This window comes from Strix aluco, chromosome 4 (assembly GCF_031877795.1).
Source record: "Strix aluco isolate bStrAlu1 chromosome 4, bStrAlu1.hap1, whole genome shotgun sequence".
Taxonomy (NCBI): domain Eukaryota; kingdom Metazoa; phylum Chordata; class Aves; order Strigiformes; family Strigidae; genus Strix; species Strix aluco.
The window spans coordinates 55,898,799-55,924,143 of NC_133934.1; the positions used below are offsets into that span (position 1 = coordinate 55,898,799).

The 25,345-nt window shown below is 41.3% G+C and overlaps 1 protein-coding gene and 1 long non-coding RNA gene across 3 annotated transcripts in view; both read right to left on the reverse strand.

Annotated features, from left to right (window-relative positions):
* Positions 1-234: 234 nt before the first annotated feature.
* Positions 235-25,345, reverse strand: part of EMCN (endomucin) — a 56,909-nt gene continuing 31,798 nt past the window's right edge. Inside the window, exons 6-13 of one of the 2 annotated variants that reach the window (XM_074823172.1) lie at positions 23,167-23,199; positions 19,001-19,066; positions 17,330-17,425; positions 15,588-15,612; positions 14,546-14,607; positions 6,395-6,508; positions 3,175-3,237; positions 235-1,912 (exon numbers count right to left, since the gene is read on the reverse strand). In XM_074823172.1, the coding sequence (XP_074679273.1) occupies positions 3,179-3,237; positions 6,395-6,508; positions 14,546-14,607; positions 15,588-15,612; positions 17,330-17,425; positions 19,001-19,066; positions 23,167-23,199 (455 nt within the window). In that variant the 3' untranslated portion in view covers positions 235-1,912; positions 3,175-3,178. The remainder of the gene's footprint in view (positions 1,913-3,174; positions 3,238-6,394; positions 6,509-14,545; positions 14,608-15,587; positions 15,613-17,329; positions 17,426-19,000; positions 19,067-23,166; positions 23,200-25,345) is intronic. The other variant, XM_074823174.1, reaches the window with a different exon arrangement.
* Positions 8,492-10,347, reverse strand: LOC141922301 (uncharacterized). Its single transcript, XR_012622946.1, has 2 exons — positions 9,074-10,347; positions 8,492-8,936 (listed from the first exon to the last, which is right to left on the reverse strand). It is a non-coding gene; the product is annotated as an uncharacterized LOC141922301 (long non-coding RNA).

A 25,345-nucleotide genomic window follows, 5' to 3' on the forward strand; every position in this document is an offset into this window, starting at 1 on the left:
TGTAATGAGGAGGAGTTTTCTGTCCTTCACTTGCTACCCCCAGCATGCCTTCTGCGAGGTCTCATGCTCCCCTTGCCACCCCCACGCCCTGAAAATCTAGTATCTGCTCTCTAGGCTCACCGTAAAGAGTTCAGCTCACTCTCTGCTACAGGAATGCAGAGTAATGAACAATAGTTGCATTAGGTATGGGTAATGAATTGTATTTCTGCAAAGTGAAAAAGAAGAGCCACTTAATAAAGAGAATAACTTTTAATAGGCAGTTAAATTTTTTTTCTTGACACACCATGGTAATTTCTGAACAAATTTTGCACAAACATATATATATTTTACAATCTTTCTCTGCTTTCTTCTACTGTCCTTTCAGTATTCTACAAATTTTTTTTTTTTTTTTTAAATCAACATGAAAATTCACAATGATTGCTTTTTTTCATAGGAAACCTCAGCAGTCAGGAATCTGAAAAGTTGCAGATGCCGACTAGCATATTTTAGATGTCCTGACCTTTCCAAAGTAGGCATCCAAGACTCCTCTGCTCCTGAGCAACCCAAGTGATCCAGCTGCAGCATAGAGGACACTTGTTGGTTCCCCGTCTTTTACAGAGCTTCATCAAAAGTTTCTCTTGGTGCCACTAAGACAGAGGATTATTAGACCCATCAAAGTGGAAATAAGAGCAACAGTCAAGCACAGGGAAATGAACACCTTTCAGCTTCCTTTACAAACATGAACTAACAAATCTGCTCAATCTCTTACCATACTGCTAGGTAACTTTCATTATTTCAGAGAGGGAAATCGGAGAGAGAAGTTCCTCAAAAGCATTTCATCAATAGGTATCAAAATTTAGATCATTGTCCTGGCTCCTGGTCCTGCACTTACAGAACCAGTTGTCTTCTTTCCATTCACCAATAAAACAATGGAGGTTCTTGGCACGCTACCAGAGTCAGTGGATCAAGACTGAGCAGATGCTCACAGTAATATAATTTTCAAACATTTATAGTTCTAGAAAAGTAGGATACATGCAGGTAGAAGCACTACTTGATATTTTTGAATTGCCAGCTCTGTACAAAGTAAGAGAGTCTGTAATTAGCACTTGAAACACTCTTTAAACTTCCAGAGTTATTCAATAACCCACAGGAATCCCATGCATTGCTCAGAACAGAGGGAAGAAGGTTCATCTGTAAAATTGCTTATCTTGCTGATCCCGACTGTGCACCTCAGGCTACATAGGAGACATATTTATAGCACAGTAATGCAATTAGCCAAGGAACAGGTGAAAATAAACTATGTTGCCTGCTACATTAGAAGGATCATATTCAGTAATTTACAGAACTTCAAAGAGCCTCAGTGCAAGGTATATTCCCCCCTTCACAGAAAAAAGCACACACTTCAGCACTTCACCCAGGCATCCCATGCTGTAAACACTTATGACAAGTGAAGTGTGTGCTACAATGAGGAGTCTCATGGAAGTCACTGAATTAATTTTCAAAGAGGCAATTTGCCCAGTACTGTTTCAAGGGTCAGGCCCTGTTTGTATTTTGCTACATACAATTAAAAAAACCATACTACCATAAGTTCAACAAAATATGCTAACATATTCCTTCCTGTACGTGCAGAAAACCTTTTTAGTAACTACTATGCAAACATCACCTGACTTTTACATTCTCTTCAACCTTCTTGAAAGTTTTCCTGCTTTTACTATATGTGAAAATAATAAATATGTATGATATACCAGTTATTAAGCCATCAAAAAATTACGTCTCATTCCAGAAGGAACAGGAGACACTTGAGATTTAGAAGTAAAGAGCTGGTCATTAACACAAGTGTCCTGCCTGGTAAAAAGCTTCAGCTGCTCCACATTTCCTATGGAACTGCAACTTTGGTGGGATGTTCCTGCATATTGTGAGGACAGTTTCCCATCTGAAATGACAACAGTATGTCAAGGTTATTATTCCAGGTAAGGTTGTTCAGGAACAGAAGAGTAAGCTGAAATGGATGACATAGAGTAAATCTAATATGGGATAGACAATAAGGAGTAAATCCATCGTCCAGGACATTGCCCTGCATCCACACAAACAGAACCACCTCTGGGTTTTCAGTAATGTAGGCAAAATCTGATTCTGGTTATTTTGTCCTTACTGTTGGCATCAGGAAAGTTCAGTTTGTACATCCTGGGGGAAATGAGAATAGGCCAAAACCATCAAAGATGTTTTGCAAAAGGGTCTCTCCATGTTTCTGGTCAACCGGATCTCTCTCAGTGGAGGGCAATGGGACCTGTTCTAGAGGGGTTCCATCCTACAATGATGGTGGAAGGCTGGGCTTTGTCTGGGCCCAACATAGCTCCCTCTGTCCATTCCATCCCACATATACAGTGACACCTAGTTCCTCAGGCCATCCTTCTCCTCTACCTCCCTCCACTACCCTGGTCACACAGGGCCCTTCCCACAGCCCACCCCTTCCCCACAGCTGCTTCCTTCTGCCATCCTCGGCAAAGGACCCTATTTCCCCACAAATGAGAGAAGCAACTCCATGGGAACTGGAGACTGTGGTGCCTGAGAAAGCTTCATACATGAAGGAAAATGCAGCACCCACATCAGTGGGTTTCAGAAGTGCTCTAATGGTCTCTGCCCTCACACACATAAAAATATTGTCCAAGACCTGCCAGTTTTTGCATGTTAGCCACTAAGGATTTCAAGACATAATAAACCACCTCAATGAAAGGTGCTTGTTTTTGCATGATGCGGAATGGACACAGATTATTCATGAAACCAAAGGAGCTGAACACTTCTGAGTACAAAGTTCCTTTTTTAAATACGTAACTGCCTTTAAAAATCTCTTACTTCTCACACAGACAAAAAGAAAATTCACCTAGGGAATTACAACCAAGAAATGCCAAGCAGTTAAAGACAAACGCTACGCCCATAAAAGTCTACCTCTGCGAGGTGGCAGATTCTTCAGTCCCTTGGTTTGCCTGGGAGTCTGTTTGTGATGGTGTCCTCAAGCTGAGCTTTGTTTAAGCCATTGCTCCTTGAGGCTGCCTCCAACTGAAGTAACTGCTCTTTTTGTTTTGCATTTTTAACCCTTTTGTTTAGTTACATGGTACAATACTAAGACTAACAAATATTAACGAGCCTAACAAAACACTAATGTTACAGGATGTAAGACAAAAGCAAAAAACTTACGTATTTATTGCTGAGGTGTGAAGAGCTGCCGAGTTTTATTCTTCCCCTGAGATGAGTGCTCTCCTAAGAAACAGAAAATATATTTGCATCAGTTAAACATGAAAAGACAAAAGGAAAAATTAGTCTAGCAGGAACACATCACTGACCGCTGTACAAACTAGCCAGTCTCCTTGTCAGATTTACTTAACCAGCAAAAACTGTCCACACAATAGATTTTTACTACTCTCTCCAAGTTTTATAGCTTATTTTCCCTATGATTTGCTCTCAAATGGTGGGTTACTACCACAAAGTATTTCCAAGGCAGTTCTCAAGGGGTTAGAAAAGGCATAAGGCTTTAATTAATTTATAACTATGATTAGAACATTAAATTATAAAAAGATGCAACTATAAAATTATTTTTTCCCTATATTGCTGACAGCAGCTCAGTTCCTCCAAAAGCAGGAAAATGAACATTTAACAGCTTCAGTCAGGGATTACAGACAGTTCTCACTCCTCCTTCCCCAGAGAAGCAGAGCTGCTGCCAGCAGTTATAGGAAGACAAATAAGCCTCCAGATGAGGACGTGTTTACAGTTGTGCTATTTCCAAATGCATGTCCCAGGAACGGCAGCGGGACTTCTTTGTGCCAGAGATTCGTACATGGAGGCAAACAGGGAATGGCATCCCCAGACTGGACACAGCCCCATGAAAACAGGCATGAGGGTGGGGAAACCCAAATGCATCGAGGAAACTCCCTTCTGCCTCTCTGCTCACCTGTGGGAGACAACGTAATGCCTGACACATACATGAAAGGCAAGAAAGTGAAGAGATGTATTACATTCTAGTAAAAGAGAATATGTATTAAAAAGCTTGCATATGATCTATAGCCTAGGGTTGAAAATTGTAATACAAATTAGGCTTATAACAAATTCACTGATTAGGCATTTAAATAATTAGCAGTCAAATTAAATAGTTGCTCTCCTGAAGAAAAGAGAAAAGGCTTGTCAATGGTTTTCAGACAGATTTTCTTGGCAGCAAAAAGGGCTCTTTAATTTAGTGCAGCCTTTCGGAGATGAGTAGAAAACTTGGTATCTAATGGGGTTCAATGAGAAACACTGAAAATTGTTCAATAATAATGTGCTGGAATGCTGTTCACTTCCCAAATGTTCAATTTTGGATAAAATTATTTCAAAATCATTTCAAGATGTTGTAAAGCTAGAGCTTCAGAAGTTCTGATGATGTTAAATTTTAGTTAAAAAGGCCTTCAGCAACTACTTCAATAATTCATAATATATTTTTTTTAAAGAAAAGGAAAGCAAAAGTTTCTGGTAGAAAAAATGGAAACATTTCAACAAGATTTATACATTTTTGGTAGGTGAAAAGTTTTAGTTAGATAAAAATCTTGTTTGAAAAGCTCAAGTCAACCAGTTTAAATTGTACTAACAAAGGAATGAGATTTTAAAGAACTCTCATTTCTTTTAAAATTTATTTTTTTCTCCCTTTATTATTTCTTCCTTCTGCATATTCTTACTTTCTTTGTTCAATATACAGAAATAGAAAATTTAATAGGGTGTGAATGGGAGAAATTGGCAAGATTGTTTAAAAAAGGTGCTGTAGGAGAAATTAATTGATAAATATATTACCATGGAGAAGATAATATTCAATATTTGTAATAAGTATCAATACTTTGTTATCAGATCCACTCTGAGCTGGTTGCTCTGCCTACGCTAGAAACTAGGCAGACTTATATGGAAGACTGATACTTTGCACCACAGGAAAGTAACATGTCTAAGGAGAGGCTCCCGAGGCAGCATAGCTCCCCGGGTAGCTTCCCACTGATGTCCATAGGCTTTGGATCAGAGTATGAAATGGGTGAGGCCGCGCTGGCTGCAGGAGGCAGGCTGCTTGAGTGGTACCTGCCAACAGCAGTGGTGGGGACAGGAGTGCTGAATTTGCCTTACTGCAGACCCTGAGGCTGTAGCACACAGACACTCACATGCCCTATCTAGATTTCCCGGTGCTATACACATAATCCCTGGAAACAGTGAACTGCCACAAACTATTGCTGGGGTCAACATCCCCCTATGATATCACTGATTGTCCGATGAGGGTTCAATGCAGTCAGGGATGCTCTGCATTGCTTTGCTACTGCACTCCCATGAGGGCAGGAGCCTGCAAGAATTCTGAAACAAAACCAGGTTATCACTACTCCATGGTTGCAAATGTGTCTGAAGATATTTGCATTATAGGGTCTATAATTGTCAGTGCCAACTAACAATTCAGTGATGAAGAGAGAATGATCATATACTGGAGAAGAAATGGTAACACAAATGCTCTTTGTTCAAGGGTAACAAAGGTAACACATGGTTTCAGATACAGGGCTGCAGCACGCCTTGAGACTGCACAGAGAGTTGTCTAGAAAAATTTTGGAGTCTAGTGGCTCAGCAGTTTGATGTTTTGTTAAGTATCCAGCTGTAACACAAAGAGCAAATTAAGAAAAACATTCAGCTTACTTGCAAGTGGGAAGACATTTTTATTGATCTCAAAATAGCTTTAACTGACAGAGGTGAATTCCAAGATTGCAAAAACCAAACTTGCTCCCAAACCATCACCCACTAAAACCAATGGATTAGACCTTGCTTCCCATAAGGGAAATGAAAAACGAATACTTGTGTTTAGTATTTTGTTAGAACAGATGATATTTTAATCAACTGAAGAAATTATTTCACATTGAGCTATTTGCTGATGGAGAAAATATGCAGTGCAGTAGCGGCACTCAACCAGTCTAGATAGACTACCTGCATGCTTTGAAGGCTGTCATCAAGAGAGAAAGGGTATAGTTATGCAAAATATACCAACAAGAGCAAAATTGCTGGACAACAACATCAGTGAAAAATCGGCTTTTGTTGATTCTGGATTATGCATTTAGGGGAGGATGGCACACAAGCTCTAGTGTTGTTCACTAGGAGATGGAAGGTATCAAGAGAGACTTGAACCATCAGCTTCTCACAATATAGTTATACAGCACCTTGCATAAATGTATCAGTTGATCCAATCTGATAGGTACTATGGCAGTAATTTTCTGGTAACGGGCTGAAAATTCATTTCACATTTGTCTACTTTGAGAAGTAAATCAGTCAACTGCAGAAAGGGGGAGATGAAGGCACCTGGAAGAAAGTATTTGGTGCAGCTAACAAAGCACTGTCAACTGCACAGCTGCAAGTGCAATGTGACTCCCTTTACCTGTGGTCCTCCCTTGTGACACCTCTCCTGATGGAGGAGGAGCTGTGGGCTCAGAAAGATTGGCAGAGGGCAGTGAGAAGCCAACCTCATATATATCACGCACTTCTACAAAAACTGAAAGAAACGATGCACAGTTTGAGAAAGAGGCCTTAAGCAAAATATTTGTAAAATGAAATCAGATTGATACTGACATGGAAGTTTCAGCTGACAAGCACACCTCCATTAAACCTTTTACTCTCCCTCTCATCTTTCAGTGTTGCACCTGTTTGTTGATTTTTGTCTGCAGTTGGATTGTAAACACAAAGACATAGGCACCACAAAGTCTCTAAACATTAAGGTCATATAATACAGAGAGATCTGTAGTTAAACTAACTTATTGCCACAGGAGGCTGTGGATGCCACAGGGGATAAGAAAAATTAATGGAAGTAAAAGCCACCGAGAACTGAAGCACCAGAGATATAACCTCTGATTCAGGATGTCTCCAAGCCACAGACTGCTGGAAGGCTACAGTGGAGGACACATTACTGGACTCCTTCCCTATCTGTTATCCTTCCCTTCACATCTCATGCTAGCCTCCCTCAGTGACAGGATTTGGGGCTACATGGATCCAGGATCTGAGCAGGTTCAGATCATAGCTTCTGAGCCAGTCTTTCATACACACAGACTCCTACGTGGCACCTCTCAAACACTTCTGCTGGAGCCCCGATCACTGATTTACCCAAGTAAATTAGCAGTCTAGGCACTGGGCCCGATCCAATACACACTGCATACATCCTCCTCTAGAACGTGGTCATGCTTAAAAAGGATGAGGATAAGGAAGATGTAATAGGAAAAATTTCGTATTCATAACCCCTGATCCTTCAATATATTTGTTTTAAGTGCATGTGAGGTAGAGTGAGTACACAGATACTGAGGGCTCCTCAAAGTTAAATGTTTAACCAGGAAAGTAACAGTACTTCAGTGAGAATGCAAGGTTTCCTTCTTAATTAAAATTTCACTTGTGCAGTATTTGATTTGTTTTTTCACTCTCACAAATATACTCCTTTCTGACTATTAATGTTGCATCCTGATGCCAGTATACGTGAATAAATAATGGGCACATAATCAGCCTAAATTACAGATTGTATACAATCAATTTCGAAACAGTGAAACAAACATTTCTTTGTCTCACCTTTGTGGAAGACTATTGTATTAATCTCATTGTAATTTCCTTTCCCCCCTCCATTTGATTCAGAATACACATACACCGCAGAACATGATGATATAAAAGAGAGTTAACAGGTCATATCACTATAAATACAGAAAGTCTTTGACCTGGGCAAAGCCCTCTTTGACATTATTGGGAAAGCTGGAAGGATATTAAAAATAGTCTTTGACATAAAAAATAGGTTGTACTGCATCTCAGATTACATCGTCTGTAAGAAAAAATGAGTTGCACTGTTATTTCACTGTAATATCTGCTGCTGAGAAATTGCTCACGAGTGGCAATCTGGTTTGGAGCAAAGAATTAAGCAAGTTTTTCGCAAAATATGATTGCAGACACATGAATCTAGATGTCTGATGCTGGAGAACAGCACTGAGCAGGACCCAGGGCCTGGATGCACTGTCTGGGTTTGGTGTGGGCCAGGGGCTCCAGCACCTGCGATGTGCCATACACTTCACTCATGCCCCTGCAAACTGTTCCTCACCACTGATCCCTCACAGGACAGAAGGATCTGTACGCTTCACCATGGCAGAGATAGCACATATGGAAATGTTCAGGTGAAGCATAGGAAGGCAATTGCTGCTGAACAGCCAGCAAAGGGTGGGAAGTGGCTCCTCCAACAGAGGAACATCTCAGAAAGCTGCAGGCTGGAACGTTAGCAAATGCTCCGCAGATGAAAACATCACTTGACCCTCAGCAGTCTCTGACTGTAAGAGACTGCTTTAAAAACCCTTGCAAATATGCACAGCTCACTAACTGAATTAGAAATATAGAAGAAAGCATATGTTATTCAATGTTTTTAACTACAGTTTTGCCCAAAAGTCTCAGCTGGAAGCGTGCGCAGTCAGATCTTTGTGGTGCGAGTAAACACAAACAGAATCCAGCCACGAGCTGCAAAAAGCTGAGAAAGTTTATTCTTCAGTTTCTGTGAAGAAAGAAAACAACTTCAGGCCATTATATGATACAAGGTTTAAAAAAGTTGAGCCTCAGAAAATGAGAAAGAGAAGAAAAGGGAAGCAGGTACTTTATCTCTTTGTCATGAAGGGACCCTTTTCTATGAAGCAGCTTCTAGGTTTTCTACCTGCAGGGAAAAAAAATAAGACATTGAAAGTATAGCTCATAATAGGAAAAAGAAATAATCAATATCATATCCTCACATTAGTAGGAACACCCGCTCTTACCACTTCTAAGCATGCAGCGTATGCCAGCAGACTGCTCTTCGCTGACCTGCACTGCTTATCTTGCAAGTGAGAGGACAGAAGGGAATATTCAGTGATGGAGTGCCTCACTTAGAGACCCAGCTTCTTCACCTGCTTCTAGAGGCATCCACCTGTATCCTATACAAAATAAGAGAGAGATGAAATTACCAATGCATGCTGAGAAACCCCATGGCCTGCTATGGAACCATGCTCCTGGCAGGGGTAAATTTCCCTGGGTTGGGCCCCTAATGAGGTAAAACCCAAAGATTTCTTACCTCCTTAAATGCCACGGTCCATGCTCAGATGTGCTCAGCATAATAGAAACAAAGAAGGACTAATCCTCTGCTCCAGCTCCAGATTCATCCCACTGTACCACAGCCACATCTATGGCTTGACGTGTGAGGCAGAACAATTAAACAGTGTCAGTATTTGGAGATTCATGGAAAGCGGTGATGAAGGTATTGTTGTTCAATGACATAATTTCAGGAGATCACAGGATTTTTGAGGTCCAAACCCTAGCACCACAGTGGGGTGTCTTGTCAGGTGATGAACTTCACGTGTATTCCAATGACTGAGGCGAGGTTTTGTGCTGAAGGAGAACAAGGTTTTTTTCTTTGTTCTGGGATGATTTTGGTGCTTGGTCACTATGTATAGTACGGCCACCAGCCTCTGATGTTGAAGGCTAGGAATTTTCAAAGCCTTTAAGATAGAAGGCTTTGGAAATTCAGGAAGTGCAGAGGAATGCTGCAGGCACAAACTAGGGTCATCTCAAAAGTGACTGAAGTTATAGGGTCCAATTAATCTATGCCATCAAATCCCACATGTCTTCAAGGTAGGTAGCTCAACTTGTGCAAGGGACACATCCAAGAAATGTTATGAAAATCTACAGGCAGGAGGTACATTATGTTGAAGCAGCAGATTACAGCTCTAAAGTTGTTATTACTGTTAACCAACAGCAGATTTTGGAAGAGATGTGGAGCACATGGGGAATGCTGGCTGTTCTATATCCTCAGGTCATGCTATCTTGTACTGCACTGCCATCTGAGAGTGTCTCTAGATATTGAGTGATCCCCTTCTCCAATGTGATTACAACAAGTCAAGGGCGTTTCACATGTGACAGGTCAGGTGTCTCCTCAAATATCCATGTTTGCCTGGTACATTTTCCCAGCTTTGTTTAGTAGCAACACTTGAACTTTCATTTGTGTCCACAGTGGGTGTCTTGGGAAGCCCTAATGCAGAAATGTACCATGGACCTTTCTCCAGCCACCTTCCATTCCCGGTGTGTCACCCAAATCTGAGCCACATTGGCTTTGACACATTTAATATCCCTCCAGTAAGTTCAATGCAGAAGAGACAATACCCCTACAAGCCGAGTAAGTCATATCCTACCTTATCATCTCTAAAGAGTACACACAGGCTAGAAACATGCCCTAATGGATCAGCTTATGCTTAGGTGCCAGGATTATACCTAACAACTCTGAAATATTATATCACCTGCACATTCCTATGAGGCTTTTTATTGAATATCGAACTAGTGTGCTGCTACTAGTTAGGCCCTTCATACATTTTACCTGCTCTAGAATGGGTACTCTAGGCAAGGGCCATAAAAGAAAATTGTCAAGTCATTACTCAGGTATCAATATTTCTATCACACATCATCCATCTGTATGGATTAGCTTTACCCCAATTTCTATTCCTCAACCTTTCTGTTACTGAGGAATTTCCATCCCTCAACATTTTTCATGAGTCCTAAAAGGTGATCAATACCTTCTCTGTTTTTCAGTGAAATACACAGGAACCCTTAAAGAAGTAGTTAGGGACGTTTTCAAGATAGGCAATACTTTACCATTAACATCATGGTGTTGATCTCTTAGTCATCAAGTAAAACTCTCCATCTTACATTCTCGGGAAATATATCTACCACTGACAAGCTAAACATACAGTTCTGTGGGCTATATTGAATCCCAAGTAAGAAATATTTTTGCAGGTAGGTTTTCTAGAGCTCTGTACTGTAGAAGACCATTTATTCTCCATAGGAAGAGCCACCCTAAATTTGCCTGTATAGTCAACGGGGAATGGCTGCAATAAGTCCTGCATTTGCACATTTGTGTAAAACTTTCAAGATGATTCAGTACCCTGAGCATTTTTATCCAAGCTGAGTTTTCACATAAGGTACAAGTACAGGCACTTATCTTGCATCAGGTGTTTCAGTTCACTGGCAAATGGGCATGAAAAATTCAAAGTGTTTAGCTTTGTCTGTTTTTTTACTTTACATCAATTCTCAACCAGTTGTGCCTGAGAGGTCATAGCCATCAGTAACTCCATCTTTCTAAGAAGAGTTTTCAAGAATGATAATATTAAAGCTCAGTTTTACCTAGTGTTCCAGATGATACTGCTCCATTAAAACCCATTACTTTAGTCCAGGCTTAATTGAACACTGTTCTTTTCCTGTATTCTTTCACATTATTTGTAGGTATTTGAAATAATATTCTTGGTTAAATGTAATTCAGCTATGCTTCTGAAAAAGGAGTCTTTCTTTTATCTTTCAATTTATAGTCAGAACCTAATTTTAGAAGTCCTAAAATAGGATCCTTCAGTAGCCAATGGACCTCCACAGGTTAGTTCATTCCCAAGATACACATCCAAGGCAGATGGCATAAATAGCCTTCTGGATACATACATCTCTTTCAGCTGACTATGTGCAGCCTGATTAGTTTTTAGATAGACAAAATAAGGCAAGATTAAACTTACCATCACCTTTGATCAAGACATATCATGCACAGCACTGACAAAGGGTTTTTCTACGTTGCCTGCTTGAGCAGTTTGTAGGTCATATTCTTATTTGTTTTATATCTATGTTTTTTACACATTTTAAACACAACTATACAATCTCAAAATCTTTTGTTTGGAATAAAAAGTAAAAATTTTTTAAAAATATAATATATACTTACAATAAAACTTAATTTGAATACATGTCAAAGCAGAACTTCATTTTATATGTGCTTGACCTTCGCAGTTGAGCAGCCTTTGATAGTGGTCTATCATGATGTAGGCCTATCTGTAAAGTTAAGGCTGCTCTTAAGAACTTTTTAGTTTTAGTCAAAACCTTTTGTAGCTTTGTTGATATGTACAATCCGAGGTGGCTACAACATATGCTTTCTAAATGGCTGGATAATGAATACACCTTTTAATTGAGCTGGATTTTATGTGTCTAAGAAGGAAAAAGAACACATGTAAAGAAGTTTTAAGCAGTACAATTGTTCTTGGTGGTTGTAAGAGGGACCACGAGTTGGCCATTTCTTAAGTTTCTATCTGTACTGTAAGAAACACTTACCTTTATGCCCGAGCTTTTAATGAAGCAAATAAATCTTATTCAAATGGGCAGGCATCCTAACATATTTAAAAATACCCGTATGAGTGACAAATATTTCTGTAAGAAAACAGGTTCTTCTTTCAGACTCAATTTAAGTAGTAAAGTGTCTCTAAAAACCTAGGGAAAAACAGGACTTCCATTTCTGTGAAAGCATGTTTAATTCTGAAACATATACAGATGTAAGAATTGAAGAGAAAATGGTAACTAGTTTAAATATGAATTGTATTAATGAGAAAAGGGCAAGAATCTTGTCTTCTAAGTGGTTATGACTCATACCTTCCAATTATAGCATGCATACATCATAGTTCAGTAAAAAAAGAATATCAAGCATCCTCTGGATGGAAGATATTCAGATACTTGGTGAACCAGTAGCTGGATTAACAGGCACCAGACCTCATCTTGTGAAAAAAAAAAAACAAACAGTGAGCCTGAGTCTTTTCTCATTTACCTTGCTGTAAAACACAAATAATTCTGCTGCTGCCAATGAAGTTACTTTATTGCTGAAACCAGTATGAGGACAGAATCAACCAAAAAATGTCTATGAATTCCAGTTTCTGATTTAATTCAACTTTCAAAAAAAATACTATGATTTTAAATGAAAGCATACACACAACTCCAAACCCCTTAAAATAAAGCTACAAGTCTACTCCCAAAGACATATACTAAAAAATAAGTAATAGTTCCCAAATCACAAAGCTCTGAAGTGCAGTCACTTAAGTGCCAAAGCACAGTCACTTAAGTGCCAAAGCGTAGTTTGCATTTGCTCAGCAGCAGCGGGGCAGAATGATGCGTCCTGCAATGGAGCAGGGCCTTCTCCTCCCCCTCTAGCCTCCTATCATGCCGCTCTGTGTCGGCGAGGCTGCGGGGACCTTGCACGACTCTGTTTTGTTGCAAGGGCTGCCAGAGCTGCCCTGTGTCTTCTGGATTGTGCAAAAGCTTCTGGGAGCTGCAGAGAAGGTTGGAGAGTGGAAACTGCGCCTCTCCAGCACGTAGAGGATAGTTCAAATCAAGTTCTGTGTTTCAGAGGACTTCCAGGGAGAGTAGCTATCGGGCAACCTCTGAAATGTCAGTAGGGGAAACAGATGGCCAAAAACCTTAAAAAAAAGGTTTTTATACCTAAGAAAGCATAAAGTAAGAGGCCCTTTTTCCTGGAGGACTCCTACACATGAAGCGAGAACAAAGGTGGGACCTATACAGCTGAGGAAGCAAACTGCAATGGATGAAGGGGGGAAGTTTCACCATGAGAGGTTTCATTTTTTTGTTTTTTTGTTGAACAGCTGGGAATCAGATTAGTCAGAATTTTGTTCTGCCTTGGTCTTATTTTGTGCTACTCTATTTCTTGCAGAACCTACAACTGCATCCATCTCTTCAGTTATAGTGATGAGAATTTGCTTTCTTTTGTGCATGTTATATATAACCTCTGTTCTTTTAGGTTTTATTACCATGTATTTTGTAAGAAACTCGATCAGTTGAAGCACAGGACAGAGGAATTCATAAAGAGAGTAGGATTTTGAATGCAAAGGGTGGCTGGGTACAGGGCTGACTGAACAGTGCCGACACCAATTCCAGCAGAGCCCTGTTTACATACAGCACTGACTCCCAAACATTTCAGCCCCTGGGATATTACCAGTCCTCAAACTTCCTTGTATAGCCAGATATAGCTGATAAATATCATGATCATGGTTACTCCTGAACATGCCTAGTTGTAGATCAGTTACCATGAGTGAATTAAAAAAATTATTTTCCATAAACTAGTCATATTTCTCTCTCACAAATACCAATACCACACACAGTGCAGCTGCACTGCGGCTTTACAGGTTCCCAACCTGGGGATTTGCACTGTAGAGGAATTGTTTGCAGTGACTTTGACCTGACGGGACATAACATTCCAAAACTGCTCTTCTCTGGGCCCGGAGAAGAAGATAGACGAGGCCCAGGGTCTGAAATACAGAAGTCTCAAGCATTTATAACTGCAACTGAGGACAGTAAGAGCTGTGATTTGAACATAATGAAATTATGTATAATGCCAAATGGTCTGAGAAAGCATGCCCTAGGCACTAGGTCTCTTCTCCCAAGTAACAAGTGATAGAACAAGAGGAAATGGCCTCAAATTGCACCAGGGCAGGTTTAGATTGGATCTTAGGAAAAATTTCTTCTCTGAAAGGGTTCCCAAGCACTGGAACAGGCTGCCCAGGGAAGTGGTTGAGTCACCATCCCTAGAGGTAATTAAAAGACATGTAGATGTGATACTTAGGGACATGGTTTAGTGGTGGACTTGGCAGTGCTAGGTTGATGTTGGACTTGATGATCTTAAAAGTGTTTTCCAACATAAACGATTCTATAATTCTATGATACACACAGAGGAAACACTCACCAGTCTCAGGAGAAGTTGTCTTCACAGAAAGAAGTTTGACTCCTTCTTTATCTGACTGGGCCCTGTTGAAGTCAGAAAACATTTGAGCAGATGGTCAGTATGCTTGTTGATCAGCCAAACAAAACTCTACGATTATGATCCAGAGGAGGCAGCACCTATGTCAGTCTACACTGGTGGCTTCAAACGGGCTTTGCATGGGATCACGTGTAAGCCTTGGTGGTGGAAAACATCATATACCAATATGTCTGAAAACACCTTTCCCTTAAAATATGTAATAAATCAAGTTGCACGACTCCAAGTTCAATCTAGTGCTCCACAGAAGAAGTACATCTGTGGGAAAAGAGGGAGTCATCTTTTTTCTCTGTCAATACAAGGCTTTTAGCCATGTTGAATTGCATGAAGGACCACTTCAGATGTCCATGGAGTCAGGGCTAGCAAGTAAATCAGCAGTCCAAATGTTGCTTTTGGCGATGCAAAACAGAGGCCACAGCCAGACTCAATGGCCTCTAGTATATATCTTCTAATAGATCTTTCTCAGTTTCACTCTCCTCAAACTCCTTATGCCAATACTGTTTTAACTGAGCCTCTGCAAATGGCCTAGTGAAGAGAAAATGGAACAGAGGAACATGAAATAATGGGGGACACAAGAAAAAGAAAGAGAAAAATAATCCAGAATAAAGAGAATTAAAAAGAGAAAAAACATGAACAAAAGAAGGGGAATGGGAAAGGATAGGGGGAAGAAAAAAATAAGTGAGACAAAAATTGAATAAAAGAGAAAAAAGAATGGGCCCTGCAAAACAGTTGAGAGCCATCACATTTCTCTCCATGCTGGAACAGCTTCTATCCATGCTGGAATAGCATGCATATAAGTGTGCAATAACTGCAAGTGCATCCCTTTCAACATGATATTTCTCTTTGGGGTGGCAATGGCTTATTATGTTTAAACAGAGAAAGATCAAAGAAAATCTCGTGCAGAATCTGCTGCATTCACAAGTGCCCCACGATCGATCTCAAAGCAATGAAAACACAGGATTCAACCTACTGTTCAGTGCCGTTCTCTTGTCTCTCTGGAATAAGGAACAAAGTTAGTATCATTTTGACTGCTGAAACTCAAGTAAACATTTAGACATAGCCATTGTGGTTGCTAGCAGAAAGCAGTATTACATTAAGTACATTAGCACAATCAACCAGCTTGAATAGTAATTGCTACTTTCCTAGTTCATCTTCCCAAAAGACAGGCATGTCCTCTATGAAAGTGAACTGATATTTCTCAAACCAACACTTCTGGAAACTAGGGGGAATGATATGTGACTTGTGCAAGAGGACAGCAGAAGCACTTTTTTCCCTGCAGCTCCCAAATCCCCAGGTAGCTGGCACAGAGGAGGTGAGCATGCAACAGTTCTCGAGTACATAACAACTGAGCTAAAAGAGAGAGTGAGGGGAGTGAGGGAACAAGCTGCCAGGCTGTACGCTCTGGGGGGTTTACCCTGGCACAACATCTGAGAACACAGCCTCTCATCTCCTTTAACGAGGACAGGCTTCTCCCCAAAATGAATCATATACCAAATGTATTTTATTCTTATGTGCAAGTGTGGGCAGATGGATGGGGGCAGAGTGTTACGTCAGAGTCATGGAGCCAATTCTATCCCCATGGCACTGGGCACAGAGCTCTCCATCCACAGAGGGAGTACACTGGATGGCCCTGGGCAAATCCTACAGAAAGCACCACAGATACCCATCTACTCTAGCTTCCAAGTGAATTTGCTTGTATGGTGCCTGCTGGCACTTGTGCATGGGGGGGGCTGGCAAGGAAGTATTCTTCACCTCATATCTTTATCTCCTGACTCCAATTATTCAGTAATTTCCTAAGCAAGAATCACACCTTCCTCTGTTTATCTGGGAATGGTTTTCCATGTCATTGGCTAAATTGGTTGCGACACACTGTTTGCCTTGGTCTACAGCTTCAACACCCTGCTGTGATTTTATATTTCCAAGGCCTGGTGATTTCACAGTTGAAGTGCTGTACAGGTCTCCTAACTCATGCCAGCTCACAGGGAGAGAAAAACCACAGTCTGGATTCAGATCTGGGTTTTCATTTAACAGAGAATTGCACTTGCCTGTGGCCCACTCAGGTAACTCTTTGAAACATTTGGCAAATGGAATTTAATGGAATTATACCCTGTTATCTTAAGTATTTCATGGACAGCAGTGAAACAGCTACTGGCTTTAGCTGCTCTGTCAAAATTACTGTTTCTGAAAATACTGTTTGCTCAGAGGTTTTGCTCCTGTGTACGTCATACTATAACTGGAAAATTTTAGTTATACATAATGTAAATGTGTGTGTATGTATGTATTTATCAGGTATTTCCTAAAAGAAAGCATTGTATTTCTTTGCCTGCATCTAGAACAGAAATAAAATAAATATAGTTATTTTGTTAAACAATATCTCCAAACTTAGTTTTCACTGTCTTTTTCTACCTGATTGACTGATTATGTTAGCACAGCTGTTTGTTAGCTCTTTGTAGCTGCATGAACAAAAAGCTTTACGGCATTATATATTCTCCAAAAATCAGAGACATTTTTGCTGCCTCTGCTTTTCCTACTGATTTTGAAAATGAAGTGTTACTTTCTCACTTTAGGCAAAATACTTTGAAATATGTGAAGCTTTCCTATCAGACTACTGCAACAGCTATAGTTAAGGTAATCTGAAAAGACCCTAGAGATCTTTGAATAATAAAAAACATATTGATCTTTTTCTCCCCTCAGAGAAAGCAAACCAAATACCTGGAGTTTTCTTCTGGCATATTCTGTACAAAGCTACCAGTGAGAAGACAGAGAGGGTAATGACTATCAAGGTGATGACAACTGGCAAGATAACACCTGCAAAAGAGAGAGAATATAATTTTGTCTGCTCAGCCTGGCTTGCATTGTCTCCCTGTACAGGCACTTGCACACACAAAGGCAAGAGGCACCTCCAGCTCCACTTCACCAAATGTTACTGATTTATCTGGAGCAGGGTAACCTGCTGCTCCTGTTATTCCTCCCGCACCCACTGAGCCTCCTTTGTGGATGGAGGATTTCGGCACCTTCCTTCTCCCACCCTTAGTCCTACCCTGACACTCGCACCGCCCCGCGGATCTGGTTTCACCCATTTTTCTGTAGGAGAGTGAGGTTTTAGCACCTGCCCCACTGGGAGCACCATAATCTCAACCAAAACATTCACAATTCACCCCCAGTGTTGATGACCCCCAAAGGTTTTGCAACAGTCATGTTTTGGGAATAAAGTTTTGATACGCAATTTATTTTTTCCTTTTTTTTTGAAAACAAGACTCATTTGAAATTCAGCAACTGAAGCGATTATTTCTCTTTTAACGTTGTACACCCAGAAAGACACCAAGGAGTTACATAATTCAGTAACATTCCCCACAGCACTTACAACCAGGGATAGAAAATACAAGATCTCCTTTTTAAATGAGGACATTTCTTTCCTTTTATTATTTCCCACCATCTGCCATTTCCTGACAGGTGTTTCCCAGCCAAGAAGCAAAAAGGAAAGAATTATGTAACGAAGAGAAGCTTTCCCGGGGAAATATATAAGCCCAGCTTCTCCTCATTTATCTTTTTTCTGGCAGCCATCGACCACAGTCAAATTTAGCAGGCGCTCTCTCGCCTGCTGGCCTAAGCCCTGTGTTGGGGAGGCTGCGGCTGCATTCCCACAGCCTTCCACAGCATCAGCCATCATACCCGTTCGATATTTAGAAATAGCATCTTCAATGGCTCTTGATGCAATTAATATTTAATATTCATATAGATGTGTGTGTGCATCTGTGGAACTAAAGGGAGAATGTGGAGACAAGCTTACAGTGGAGAAACATCAAACATATTTTGCTAAACCAGTACTTCGGGTAGGAAATAGCAGATCTGCAGCACCACTCTTGCCCTAGAGGTGCATAATATTAAAAGATTAAGTAACATGCATCATGAAAATATCAAGTGCTTGAAGAGTCTGCAGAAGACTCCCTCCTAGTCCTTCTCTCCCATGACAATACGAACAATATATTAATATAATACATTCAGAACAATATATTCATATAATATGTACTCATAACAATATATGAACAACATTTTAGTATGTTTCTTTGTGTCTTCTCTCACATGGAATGACTGAGTTCACTTTTTTTTTTTTTTTTTAGTTTTATCACTTTGAATCAGGAATCGGTCCTTGGGAATAATTGTGCTGCTCTCCAATAAGAGTGGTGTCAACTTGTTAAGCTCTGATTCCCTTTGAGTGGAGTTTTATAACAGGCAGTCAAATTGGGTTTGTAATAGGGTCTACATCTGGTATGGCTAGAAATAAAGCTGCCAGTTTCATTTCTGTGCTACTCCAATCACTCATTGAAAGCCAAACTGATTGACTGAAACTCAAAAGCTGGACAATAAAGTAGGAACACTCACTAGAATAGTGGATATCAATCCCTGTCACCTTCTTCTTTCCAGAATCGTTTTCAGGACTGTCAGAAACTAGATTTGCAAAAGAAATATTGCCTTTCAGGTTAACATGTAATGCCAGAAGTCCCCAGACAACTCCACCTGAAAAATTACCCTCCCAAAACAACTTTTATGTTCCCGGTTCTGGAGCCATTTGGTGCTTCACAGCTATAGTTCTCAATGATACATGGATAACTTGGCAAGAGGGGAGGAAAAGTTGATCTAGTGTGGCCTAGAAGAAACACACACTTTGCAGCCTTCCCTAGGATCATCTGTTTGTTCACTTAGGTTATGAGATCCAAACTTTTTCACTTGTAGGAGGTTAAGGTACTGTTCAACTTCAGAAGAGAACTCTTAACAAGCAAATAAACAAGAGAGCGAAAATCAGACCTGCCTCCAAAAGAAGAAACACCAAAATATTTCACTGCTAATTAAAAGAGCTAACAACAGATGAAGAAGTCCAAAGGAGTGCAATATTAGTAGCTAGCAATGTTCTTGAGAGTTGAGTGTTATAAAGGGATGTGTGTGCTCTCTCTGCCACATTTGGGGACAGCAATGACTGTTGGGAGCCTGTGGGGCATTTTTTAGGGCAGGGTTTAAAGGAATGAGGGTACGGTCTGCTGGATCAAGCACTGGCTGGATGGACAGTCCCAGAGAGTGGTGGTCAATGGAGTTAAATCCAGCTGGTGGCCGGTCACAAGTGGTGTTCCTCAGGGCTCGGTGCTGGGACCATTTCTGTTCAACATCTTTACTGATGATCTTGATAAGGACATAGAGTGTATCATTAGTAAGTTTGCAGATGACACCAAGTTAAGCAGGAGTGTCGATCTGCATGAAGATAAGGAGGCTCTACAGAAAGACTTGGATAGATTGGATCGATGGGCCAACGTCAAGGGGATGAGCTTCAACAAGGCCAAGTGCCAAGTCCTGCACTTGGGCCACAACCACCCCATGCATCGCTACAGGCTTGGGGAGGTGTGGCTGGGGAGCTGTCTGGAAGAGAAGGATCTGGGGTTTCTAACCGACCAGCAGCTGAACATGAGCCGGAAGTGTGCCCAGGTGGCCAAGAAAGCCAACGGCATCCTGGCTTGTATTAGAAATAGTGTGACCAGCAGAAGTAGGGAGGCGATAGTCCCCCTGTACTCTGCACTGGTGAGGCCACACCTTGAGTATTGTGTCCAGTTTTGGGCACCTCAATATGAGAGAGATATCGAGGTGCTGGAGCGAGTGAAGAGGAGGGCAATGAAGCTGGTGAAGGGCCTGGAGAATAAATCCTGTGAGGAGCAATTGAAGGAGCTGGGACTGTTTAGTTTGAGGAGGAGAAGGCTGAGGGGAGACCTCATCACTCTCTACAACTACCTGAAAGGACATTGTAGAGAGGTTGGTGCTGGTCTCTTCTCACAGGTAATTAGTGACAGAACAAGAGGGAATGGCTTTAAACTCCAACAGGGGAGGTTCAGACTGGACATTAGGAAAAAATTTTTCACAGAAAGAGTGGTCAGACAGTGGAATAGGCTGCCCAGGGAGGTGGTGGAGTCACCATCCCTGGATGTGTTTACAGGTGGTTTAGATGAGATGTTGGGGGATATGGTGTAGGGGAGAACTTTGTAGGGTGGGGCTGATGGTTGGACTCTATGATCCCAAGGGTCTTTTCCAACCTGAATGATTCTGTGATTCTGTGAATGCATTTCCACATGAAAGGGCTAATCTGCATTTGAGTCAGGTATCAACAACCCAAAATTTTTATTACCTTGTTTTATACAGTCTGTGGAAAAACAATCACTGAACTTTGAGAGAAAAAAAAAAAAAAAAGAAAAAGCAAGCATCGATGATTCCCTAGTTACATTATAGAGCACACAGGATTTTATTCCGTGTTGGACGGAGGCTTGAGTAAACATGTGTTTACTGTGACTGAAAAAGCTGACCAGCTGGACAAATGTAATGCAAGGCTGAGCATTTCCATTGCTTATTTATATGTCAGAAATGGCTCTCAAACCAAGGTGCCTGGGTAAGGTGGTCTCTCAAGCAGGGGTTCTCATAGTGACTATAGCTCCATATATAAGTAGCAAGAACATGGTAGCAGCCACTGAGGTTTTGTTGCAGGCTCTGATCCACTGCTCAGGTACCCACTCATACCCCACACCAGTAGGGGTGCACAGTTCCTCTTTCAAAGAACAGAAGAGGGCTCAAATTGATGGGTGGAAGCTATGAAATTAAATGAGTCATTAAAACCAATTTCCCAGGGCCATTTTGAGGGCTTGAATACAATTTTGTTCTGCTAAGTCTCCAAGTGACATGTCCCTATTTTTACAGAAGCTTTTGTATAGGCAGTACTTGTAATTCTAGTCTGCTGAATCAGAGTAACAAACAAGGTTTGTTTGTCCCAACCATGTAGGACTCCCTCTTCCTTGCTGCACTGATTTTAAACTCAGGCCCACTATTGAGAAATGTTTTGATGATTGTTTTTTCTCCACTATTGCCCGTATTCCCGTTTTCACAACATCCTAGTCTGTTCAGATATGTAGGAGTACATTGTCTCCTGATGCAAGAGGAGCAAAGCAGAGAACTGCCAGGGGCCAGTTTCTCCACAGGTTTGCTGGATATGCAAACATGAGATTTTCCAGGTAACTAGGAGCCACATGGTCCTACGTAAAAATTTATGTGGATTGACTGGTAGTGGAAAGGGAAAGATTTGAGAGAGCTGTGTTTTCATTTTTGTTCTACTGTTGTGTAGCTGTGTGAATTTTGGGCAGATTGTTTAGCTTCTCTGTTTTCTCTCCTTCTTTCACCGCTCCCCGCTCCCCGCCTTTCATTTGTCTGGCCAGAGACTGAAAGCTCCTGGGGAAAAATGATCACTTACTATGTGCTTGTGTAGTGCCTAAACAATGCAGCCACAGCTGAGACATTCTGATGCTATAGTTTAGGAAACAGTCATTGTCCAAGACCCTTATCTCTGAAAAATCACTATGTTTCTTTAAAGCAGAAGTTCTCTCTCCCATGGTGCCTGTCTGCTGAGGGGTGATAATATAAGGATGGAAAATGTGAGCCATCATCAAGTGACTGAAATAATTCTTATGAATTTGTAATTCCATGTGATAGCTTTAGATTTCCCAGGGAAATACTACTGCCCTTTTCGCTACCTTACCTGATACACTACATGATATACAGGGCAAGCAGGCAATTATCACAGCAATGAGCTATCCTGGATACTGACTGAAAATGTCAACAGAAACAAATTACACTGAAAAACACGAATGTGTATCCCTTCATTTGTGCAGCATCGCCTCAGGAGAAAAACTGAGGATTCGAATCCACTGATTATTTTCCTAGTTCTCTGTTAAATGACCAAGAGGTGAATAATGCAGGAAAGAAAAATCCATAGGTTAGCATTTTAACTACTTGAGACCATCAATAAGAAATACAATAAATAAAAAGTAGCACTACTGAATGAATAAAATGGATTAAGGAATTAAAACCTTAAACACAGTTACCCACTTCATTCAGTAAAGATTCTCACAAGCCAGCCCATCCTGTCTACTTTCTCTGGATCTGGAAAGTCAATCTGGAAGATATTTTCCAGCTATGGAATGATCTGGGATCAGAACAACAATTAATTGGAGTAATACATCCATCATGGTAACAGGGGGGACAAGCTTTTGCTGGCAGCAGCAGCAAGAACTGCAGGGACCAGTACCCAAGAGACTGTTTCCTGATAAGCCCAGAGAAAGGAAAATAGGACAATACATGTTCCCTAGCACAGGAAACTCTTGCCTTACTCTGGGACCTGCTGCTTCTAACCACAGGACGAGGAATGAGAGCCACTGACAAGAAAACACTCCATGGTAAACACTCTATTTATATCAGTTTCCCCTTGCATCACACAACACACCAGGCCTGAAATTTTTGCGCTCCCACCCTGTTTTCTTTTCAGTATCTGCTAGTCCAACACACATTCAGCTGAAATCACAGCAAAGTTACTCATTGCTACAGTTGAGCATCACTCCTCTGCTTCTCTGTACTACGCTTCAGGTTCATTCTTCCCCCAGAGCCTCCTTGTTCCCTGAAGTTGCCCTCCTCCCACCCCACACCACCCCTTTTCATCAGTGCATAGAGCACTCTTCCATCGCTCTTACTTGTTGATTCTGTTGGGGATCTCACGTGAAGGCCTGTAATAAACCAGAAGGAACAGGTTTGTTAGTATCTGTTTTAGATATCCAGAGCCTGCACATCATACAAACTAGCAACGTGCTCAGTAACCCCACAAGAAATGCTGCCCCAGGACTGACATGCTGACACTGTTCCCAAGCTCAGAAAGTCTGAGCTGTGAAAGTCTGCAGACATCCCTTGCAGATGGGAGCAGAATCCAAAGCCCAGCCCACACTAGGTTTTTATTCTGCTCAAGAGAAGAAAATCCTGAATTAATTGATACATTCCTAAAAAATTCCTCTTGCCAAAACCAAATAAATGCCTGGGAGTGAATAGCTGGCATTTAACTGACAAATAAGTGTTTTAACAAAAGAAACTCAATGCCTAATTGAGACATGTCTTCAAGTGTCACAAAACCCTTTAAAAATGAATCTTCATTAATTATCTTGGTGCTTTTGGCTAGCAGACTGCTGAGCAGCAGGGGTAAGAAGCACTGGTAATGAGGAAGAAATGGACCTTGCAGAGCACTGTGCACAATGCTTACTGGCCCACTACTGTCAGCTTCCCGCAGCCTCTTCACAAGTTTCGGGTGCAGAACACTAACTTTTTGTTAGCTTTTTGTTAGTATGCTGCTGCTTTTGTGCGTCTAGACTGTAGCAGGCTTGGAAATTAAAGCGGCTGTGAATACTTCACATTTGGAGGCTAGCCACAGACAACCACTGCTCCCACAGTGATTTTTATTATATTGCATTAAATCCCTTCTGCGATCACTCTAAAGTCAAAGAGAGCCAGGCACCTAACTCATCTGTGTCTTTGAGAATATCCACCTGCGTGAACTGGCAGCAAAACATTTATCTGTTTGTACAAGACAGACTGTCTCTTGCCAGGGATGAGTTACTGGCACTTTGCCCTCCTGGTGAGGCCTCTCACACTGGATTACTGTGGAAAAAAGTCCCTCAGGCACTATATATCCTCAGCAGCCACTCATTATTTTGAGGTATAAATCACAGTGTTTGGTCACCTTCCTCTAGGTTGGAGGGTGCCATAAAAGCCCCCCTATTGGGTCTCTTCAGGGTTCACTGCTGCCACAGCATCTGTGGGGAACGTGGTGCATCTGACCCTGTCCCACGAGCTCCCCAGGAGGACGTGAACCACCAGCATGTCCTCCATGTCCCAGCTGTGCCAGGCTGGGAGACCACTGAGGGAGCAGCATGGATGCAGCTGTAACTCCGGGCAGGCATTGAGCTTCTCCCCTGAGTGCCTGGGAGTTGCAATGCTCCTCCTCCAACCGGCGTCCCCAGGGAGCACAAATCCACTCTTACGCCATCCCTGCACTTTCTGTGCTGTGGACTGATGCTTTGCACAACGACAGCTCCTACCACCAGAGCTGTAACACGAGTGAAGCACATTATTCTACTGCTGTGAATGTACGCTTTGAAAACCAGAATGGCTGGTCTTTTTTCTCCTCGCTACACCCAATTAAAAACATGGATCACTTGAGCCGTTGGGATGCAAATAACCACTTTTGCGAATGATATATGTGACAGAGCTTTAACTGCATTTTAATCACAAACATGCTTGAAAAGCATACCCAAGTTGAAAAGCCAAGTACTTAAAAGTCAGCAGTAAGAGCTCTTCTTGAACATACTAAATATTAGTAATGCTAAGTACTCTATGAAGGTATACAGTTATCTCACCCTGGCTTCCTAGGATCCGGAGAAGACTTTTTTCCTAAGCTTTTAATCATCTCATCAATCCATCTGCAAAAAGCAATGTCACCTTGCTCAGAGAGCATCTCTGTGATGATTCATTAGGCAATGTTTATAGCATGTTTGGGCAACATTAACAACAAGAGCCGAGGAAAAGCTTTTGGGAAGTTAGTAACTCACCTGTCAAAGGAGGTTTGGAACGACACACAGCACAGAACGCAGCAGGACACATATCCAGCATTAAGGAAACATCCAAATATGATATGATTGCTTGTTACCCAAATACTGCCTTTCCTTCAGCCTATAAGGAGTGGGATCCCATGGAAAAAATACCATGTGATCACACAGCAATGGTTGAACAATCTAACTATAAGGCCCTGTGTGTGCATATTCTTGGAGAAAGGCAGAAGACCTTGTCAAGTCTTACAAATAGGTCACTTCTCTATGAAGCTTCAGA